Source organism: Macrobrachium nipponense, chromosome 49, assembly GCF_015104395.2.
Source record: "Macrobrachium nipponense isolate FS-2020 chromosome 49, ASM1510439v2, whole genome shotgun sequence".
In the NCBI taxonomy this organism is placed as follows: Eukaryota; Metazoa; Arthropoda; class Malacostraca; order Decapoda; family Palaemonidae; genus Macrobrachium; species Macrobrachium nipponense.
The window spans coordinates 17,621,830-17,630,160 of NC_087224.1; the positions used below are offsets into that span (position 1 = coordinate 17,621,830).

An 8,331-nucleotide genomic window follows, 5' to 3' on the forward strand; every position below is an offset into this window, starting at 1 on the left:
TCACCATAAATCGAAATATTGTGCTAGAGACTTCCAAGTCGTTGCAAAATGAAGGTAAATGATTGAATATTACTAGAATATAAGAGTTTTAGCTTACAATTGTGTTTTTCGACCATTTCGGTAGAGTCAAAGCTGACCGAAAGTTGAAATTTTTGCACTTAACGTTATTTATATGAAAATATTTCAAAACTGATAAAAGCTACAACCATGGGTTGTTTTTTTTGTATTGTGCATGAAATTGCACACATTTCCATATATAAAAACTTTATGTAACGGCAAATTTAAAAGGGTGCAAACATTAGACAATCGCACGAAAAAATTTATCGGAAGAGTTATCGCACGAACGTAAGGAAAAAGTTTTTTCATAAATTCACCATAAATCGAATATTGGGCTAGAGACGTCCAATTTGTTGCAAAATGAAGGCAAATGATTGAATATTACTATATATAAGAATTTTAGCTTACAATTGCGTTTCTCGACCATTTCTGTAGAGTCAAAGTTGACCGAAGGTTGTAATTTTTTGCACTTATCGTTATTTATATGAAAATATTTCAAAATTGATAAAAGCTACAATCATGAGTATTTTTTAGTTGTATTGTGCATGAAATTGCGCACATTTTCATATATAATACTTCATGTAAAGGATAATTTAAAATGGTGCAATAATTATGTCAAAGTGACGAAATAATTTCCGAGATGTGTCACTGATACTTTTTAGTGCGATAAGAAAGAAATTCGCGCTTGCGCGCCTGCGTAGCGATTGTAAACAAAACAACGCATTGATCCGTGAACTCCCAGCATCCCCCAAGGCGCGTGATACAAAAGTTTTCGGCTGGTAGGCCTATAAGTATTTTTCCGCGAATTTTTAAAAAAACTTTTTTGAGCCGACGTATGATACGTCCAATCGGCATACGGGAGACATTTTGACTCTACGTTTAATACGTCCAATCGGCGTAAGAGGGTTAAAGAACCAGTCCATAGGAGTTCATAAATACAAGTGTCACATTACACAACTACATATATGGTAATTGAACAAGTACATGCAACTTAACGTAAAAAATGAAATATGAGTTAAATGATAAATATGAAAATTACACTTAATTCATTCAAGTATATCCATCACACAGGAATGATTGAAATGAACAAACCTTAAACCTACACTTCTGGGATTTATTAATACTTTTTTTTTCCCCCAAGGTGATCTAGCAACCTTCCATGAGTTTTACTGACAGATTGGGAAGGTTTGTTTGTTTGTTTGTATGGTGCTTTTACATTGCATGGAACCAGTGGTTATTCAGCAACGGGACCAATGGCTTTACGTGACTTCCGAACCACGTCGAGAGTGAACTTCTATCACCAGAAATACACATCTCTCACTCCTCAATGGAATGGCCGAGAATCGAACCAGCGACCACCGAGGTGTGACGCTAACACCATACCAACCATGCCACTGAGGCGCTTGGGAAGGTTTATAGATTGTACCCCATTGAAATAAGAATTATGGTACCATACTAAAACAAGCTGGCATGATTTCAGTGTTTTTGGAAACTTTCATCTCTTAAATTGTCTTTGTTAACCTCTTTGACATTTTAGGAGGCCCACAAAATCTGCATGGGTCATATCACATTCTGGACAGCCTTAAGGGCAGAGCAATATTTTTATCTTATCATTCTCTGTAAGTTCATTTTTCATAGTATAATGTTGATTATGGAGTCATTTTGAAGCTACAGCGAGTAATGCAACTCCGTGGAACTTAAGTGAAGACATCCAAGAATCTCATTATCATTATTTTTATCACTTTTTTAAAATATCTACTTTAACCCTTAGGAGCTGGGGTAATAAATCAATATGCAGCACACCCATGGCTGGCAAAACTTTGAGGTTGGTTAATTCAAGAAAAAACATCAATGGAAAACTTTGAGGTTGGTTAATTCAAGAAAAAACATCAATGGAAAGAGGAATATATGCAAATGAACATGTAGAAAAAAAGTTCTAAAAGATTTTCCTTACCTTCCACGAGAAGTTGAAAATGACTATTTACAACCCCTTGTCAGGCCTCTTTTACACGGCAATTGTAAACTTAGTTATACATGATTTTTCTAATAAATATATTTTATTTTGTAAAATTATAATTATAGCTCATAATATCAAAACAAGAAACAATTTGGGTAAAAAATTCTTCACATATTGTTTCAAAATATTTATGTAAATTTGCCAAAAATGAGGATGCAATAACTTATTTGAATTTTACATGTTTTTTCTATTATTTCTTTGCAAAATTACATTTATAACTGACATACTATTAAAAAAGATAAGAACGAAAACCAACTGCAACCCCTGGGTATATTCATGCGCAAATCTACAAAAAGACCTCGTGTGAGACAGAGAGGCACTACATCCCCCCTTGAAGTCAAGATCCCAACTAACTCTCATGACCTGCCCTGTAGATTTTAGCCGGTCTAAAAATTGCCATTAGTAAACTTATGAGCTACAGAAGTAATTCCACCTCTTTCCCATCTAATTCCCACAATTTAATGGCAAAAAATATTGTTACTCACCATGAGTCACTCCGTCGTCCACCCAAAGCCTAATCGAACCCGCAACCACCGAGGTGGGACGCAAACACCATACCAACCACGCCACTGAGGCGTTGGACTTAAATATGGAAGGTAAGTTAAAGATGAAAAAAAAAAATTCAACATACCTCTTTTGGAAGGTCAATGTCTCTCTGCTTCCCTAAGGACTTTTTAGGTGCTGGTTTAACTGAAAATACAAAAGTAACTGTCATGTATCACAGAGTCCTCTATATATGAAAGGTTCAAAGGCATAACTCCTTACAAATCATAAATAAGAAAAATATTGCACACCTATCAATAAAATTTCAATCTAACCTTAAACAGATTTTTTTTCTTAAAAAAAAATAGTTTAAAAATATAATCTTCTATATGATAAGCTGCAAATGTTCCATGTCACTCGGTAGAATGGTCGTTGCTGGATATTTGGAATAATTTTTCTCAGACATATTTCAACTGATTATCAAACCAAAAGCAACAACAATGTCAAGATTGCAATGCAAGGAAACTGGGCTCCTCAAGTACATTCAAACATTCTCCACCTAAAATTCAGCAACAAACTCCATACCCAACTGCCTACATGAATGCAAAAAAGGTGAATGGAATGCTAAAATTTCTAAAACTAAAGTATTGGTCAATGATAGGAAATGTAGGTAGAACCATAAGACTACACCCCATGCAGTCACCTTCCTACTTCCTGGTGACTCAAGATTCAGTGCACGCTGTAGATAGTACTAGAGTTTCTTTACAGCATACCTTATACTAACACAGATGCTTTGCATTCTACCTTCTAATGCACAGCATTTTGCTTTAGCCTCTGCCTCCCCAGAAATGGGACTTGATGGGTTTGCTAGACTAATTAAGAAACTTCTTAAAACAACTTCTCATCTGCTATGGAGGGGAGGGAGAAAAAAAAAAAAACAATCTTGAGTCACGGGTAATAAAATATTGTCTAATATTAAAAATATTTAGACAGCATTACCTAAACACATTCGTGGGATGATAGTAAATTGATTAATCTTAAAATACCCAAAAAGGTTGACACGTTATTGATCTTACTCAACACCTCAGCCCTGATAAGTCACTCCATTTCAGATGAAAGTGGAGTGAATAACTGCAAAAAGAGATGCACCACTTGCATACTGCATGAATTCTTAGCCAGCTTAATTGTAAGATAATTCACCGATTGTTCATTCATAAAAACAATAAATAACCTACAAAGATACCAGAAACCTGCATTATTTTCTCTAATTTCAACACAAGTATTGTATCAACAATCCAGGTATAATTATTTTATTCTACTTATCAGTTATCAAATGTTACTTTAAAAACATACTTGCAATATTTTTGGATTATAACTAGTTTTTATTCAACCCACATAAAAGCCATGGAGTGTTATTGATTTATCAGATTTTTTATGAGCCTAACCAGAATTAACTTTTAAAAATGTTATTACATGGACACCTTGCTTCTATATGACTGTGTGCACAAGATGGCAAAATTCTTATTCTCCAAACTTTCAAGCACATTTTCAGTGTAGTCGTTCAGAACCTTTACTTTGGCAGCTGGAATTTCCCTGGTTTTCATACCATTTAAATTTTGTATTAATTTTCCTTATAAATTATTGCCATCCATGTTTTTGCATTAAATATTTCTTTCTTCCCTCTTCAGCAATTTTTACTTGAATTTCCATTTGGTCTACATCTTCTGCTGTGCCCCTTTACTTTACTTTCATTTAATTTTTGCTTTGCTTTCCTAAAGGCAGTGACGGGTGGAGGGTGAACTCAGTACTGTGATACCAAATGTAAATGAAGATTTTACAAGTTGATGAGCATGTGTCGCAGACAGAATATTTTAGTCACTACAGGTACACTGGCTTTTGAAGCAATGAATGAAAGAGTAGTTGTATGAAAAAATAGCAACAGCTAGGATGAATGGAATAAGTTAGCCAGCTACTGGTAAATAAATATATCTCACTGGAGATGATGAGATATTTATGGGAGTTCATAAAACCTTGTGCTATTCGACCTTATGGGAGTTCAGACAAAAAATGCGAGGGTAGAGAAAGGAAAAAATTCTCAGGATGTCTATTATCATTAATAGGGCTTAGTTTTTCCAGACCTCTGAGTCTCAGATAGACACTTCTCGGAAAAAATATATATATATATCAATCAATCAATCAATCAATCAATAAAAAAAAAAAAAATTACTTTATTTGAGAAATCTGTCTTATTTAAAATCTTATTTAAAAAATATATGATGTTATTAAAAAATCTTTGCTTTCAGCAAGAATACTTTTCATTTTTGAATTCCGTAGATAAATTGACCTTTGCTGGGTCCAATTTGGGCACTCAATAAGTAAATGCTGTACTGTCAGGGGTGTTTGACATCTGTTACACTTTATTGGGTCAGCATGTGGTGTTGACATTAAGTGACCATGTGAGAAATTTGTGTGTCCTACATGGAGCCTTGTTAGGATCACCTCTTTTGATCTTTCCTCCTGTGAGGATGTCCTCCATCCATACACTTCAGTTTTTATGTTTTAAAGTTTATTGTTGTTGGCATTGAGGCCCATTCTCTTTTCCAATCCTGGTAAATCAATGGTTTAACCGATGTTATCCAGTCTGACACTGGGGCATGTGTAATTGTTGGAGGGATAGTGCAGGCTAATTTGGCAGCTGAATCTGCATTTTCATTTCCTTTTATTCCGTGTGCTGGGATCCAACATTAAAGGGGGCCGGCTAGCTAATGCCATTTTTTAAGGACAGGACTTTGACATTCATACCACTTAATAAGGTGACTTGGGACATCACCAAACCACGAGATTTTCGCCTCTAACCTTCAGTTTGTGATGCCAAGGCGATTTATCCTGAAAATAACCGTTTTCCAAATTCTATCTACTCATTTGATACTTAATATTAAGATCTGGGATTACTACCATATACCCCTGATGTAGACCTCCATCAAATGAAGTTTTTTTTTTTTTTTTTTTTTCTCTCCAAAAGTCATTTTTTTTGCAAGATATGAATTTTTTCATTATGGTAAAAAAATAAACCCAATAAAAAAAGGGAAAAAAGGGCTTTATTTGACTGTTCTATAATATGTCTCTAAGTTATATACCCAATTTTAATGCTATAGCTTGAAACTAAGGGAGAAGATAGAATTTGAAGGTCAATAAGTAGTTTTGGGATACGGGCATTCAAAGTTTTTCTATGTATTTTTACAAAGACAAGGTTAATAAATCATGATTATGAATTTTATACTTCATTTTAGGTATTAATAAACAACCAAAACTATGTTATTTATCATCATATATTCATAAATGAAGATCCCTTTGCTTATAGATCGTAGCCTGGGGCACTGTGTCAGTGAGACGGGGCACTCCTTCCCACGCAACTCTCTCTCTCCTTCACTAACTCGGCTTATTACAGCGAATTTTCTTCTTCTGTATGTTAGCGAGATGTTTTGCTTATCTTTTCCTCTTTGGTAGGACAAAATTCTTGCCGAAACAAAGATAAACAGACGTAAAAGCAAGAGAATGTCAGAGGTGAAACTCAAACGTGTACCCTCTATCATGTTTCTGCTCACACTGAAGGGTGGTAAGCTGAGAACTCTCCTTCCAGAGACTCATGGTATCTATGGAATCTCTATAGATGCCATTGCTCACAATTTGTTTGACAATAATTATCAAAATTTACAATATGAAATATTGCATTTTCTTGTACAGCCCAATGTTTTTGGCTTATTGATTTACCTTTACTAATTACCCCATGACTACGAAAGTAAGAGGAATTTTGACGAAATATTTCATATACGCATTCTCCATTGCCATGCGATGTTCCTTGAATTTTATCATGACTTTGCATTTTTCGCCCCATACGTACCCCCATATATAGGAGTGCTGGCCGGCCTTAAAAGGGCAAATGATGTGTTCATCTCAACAAATTGGAAAATTTATATATTTTCAAAATAAATTCAGCAAAAATCAGACAAGCATCGTATAACATATAGAAATGAATTATATAATATTATTTGTAAACCAAATTACTTTACTTTTTTAGTTTAAAGAATTTTCAAATGCAAGTCATCTATGCGTAACTTCTCCATGGCTGTTCACAAAAGTAAGTTGTTTACTTATTGTGGGAATGAAAACCAAAAAACTAAAGCTTATTTTCCACAAGTTGTGGGGACTAACTGGACACTAAATGCTATTTTTCCCAGCCAAACCTTTTACGGATCATTGGTCTAGTTATATAATTATTACTATTAGTCAGTCTAGGAGAGATATTAATCAGCTCAGTGGTCTGGTTAAACGAAGATAGCTAACTTATATATTTAACGCCATAAGTTCTATACATCTTGTAATTTAGCCCTCATTCTATGTATCAATGGAATACAGGCAGTTCCCTGTTTATTGGCAGAGGTTACATTCTCAACAGTGTGACAATAACTGAAAATCACCTATTACCAAAAATCAGCGAGGACAGCGACAAAAATCCAGTTATTAGAGCCACTGGACAAGCATTATAAAACCTGATCACCAATAACCGAGTACTGACTGTACACATTTTTCTTTTTCTTTAACCAACACACAAACTGTGATATCTGGAAGATTATATCTCTCAGTAGTGCGCTATGATATTACTTTTCACATCCAGTGTCCTGTGGAGATTATTTGCAGATCAGATTCTAGTATTCTTACCTTTCCTAGTTTGTATTGATCAATCAGAATACAAGGATAGAATAAATTACAAGGTATGCATCGTCCTATGTGAACCACTGGTCTTCATAACTTGAACAATTTCTACTATTTCAGTTACTGTTGAATGGTGTCCTCCATTCCAAAATCCATCCTTCTTTTAATGGGAAGTTCTATTCCTCACTCACTTTCCCTCCTACCATTCCTGTTAAAGCCTGCTTTAAACTCTTTTCTTAAACTAACAAAGTTGTCACTGACCAAGTTTTCATATTCTTTCCCTTTGCACCTAGAAAACTTACAAACTTGAAGACTTTGCTGGAGAGCTCCAAGCCTCGATTATTTTTTGTCACTACTGCGTTCATAGCATACAATGCACTTGTACTGTTTGCTTGAAGAGCTTCACTGAAAACACCAAATCAACTTGTTCTTTTCAAATCTACAGTAAAATATTTCACCAATTTCATAAGGTAAACTGATTATCAACCATTCCATGGTAACAGAGACCTGTAGGACTAACCTGGAGATTTCTTTTCTTTATTGGTTTCATTTCCTAAAGCTTTCTTTGCTGGGGATGATGGGGCATCTTCCTTCTTTGCTACGGGAGTTGTACTTGCAGATTCTTTTGGAGAATTAGCTTTGGAGGGTCGCCCTCTCTTTTTAGGTGGAGGACCCTTTTGAAAAAGACCATTTAAATTTTTATCAGAAATAAAATTTCAAGTGGCTTCTATACTTTTGTATATTATTATATAGCAAAACCTTCTCAATTAGATGTTGTTATCTATACAGTATTCTTCTCATATATTAAGAATAACATTGCTACTTGATTAAAATGCAATAGTCTTGTGCATGAAGATATGCTGAGAGAACAAGGGGAATGGAGAGGGACTTACGGTTGGGGTGAGCATTGGAGATTCAGGTTTTACACTATCTGTTGGAGTCTTGGGAATATCTTCAGAAACAAGGGCTGAGAGTCTCTTCTTTGGAGCGATCATTGGGGTAGAAGTGGAATTCTTTCCAGCACCAGCATTATTCGTTTTAGTTGTTAAGGGGGTTGTGGT

The 8,331-nt window shown here is 34.9% G+C and overlaps 1 protein-coding gene across 1 annotated transcript in view; it reads right to left on the reverse strand.

Moving 5' to 3' along the window:
* LOC135205253 (hepatoma-derived growth factor-related protein 2-like) overlaps positions 1-8,331 on the reverse strand; it is a 178,641-nt gene that overhangs the window by 79,809 nt on the left and 90,501 nt on the right. Inside the window, exons 9-11 of the mRNA XM_064235602.1 lie at positions 8,164-8,312; positions 7,791-7,944; positions 2,706-2,764 (exon numbers count right to left, since the gene is read on the reverse strand). Coding sequence (XP_064091672.1) covers positions 2,706-2,764; positions 7,791-7,944; positions 8,164-8,312 — 362 coding nt within the window. The remainder of the gene's footprint in view (positions 1-2,705; positions 2,765-7,790; positions 7,945-8,163; positions 8,313-8,331) is intronic.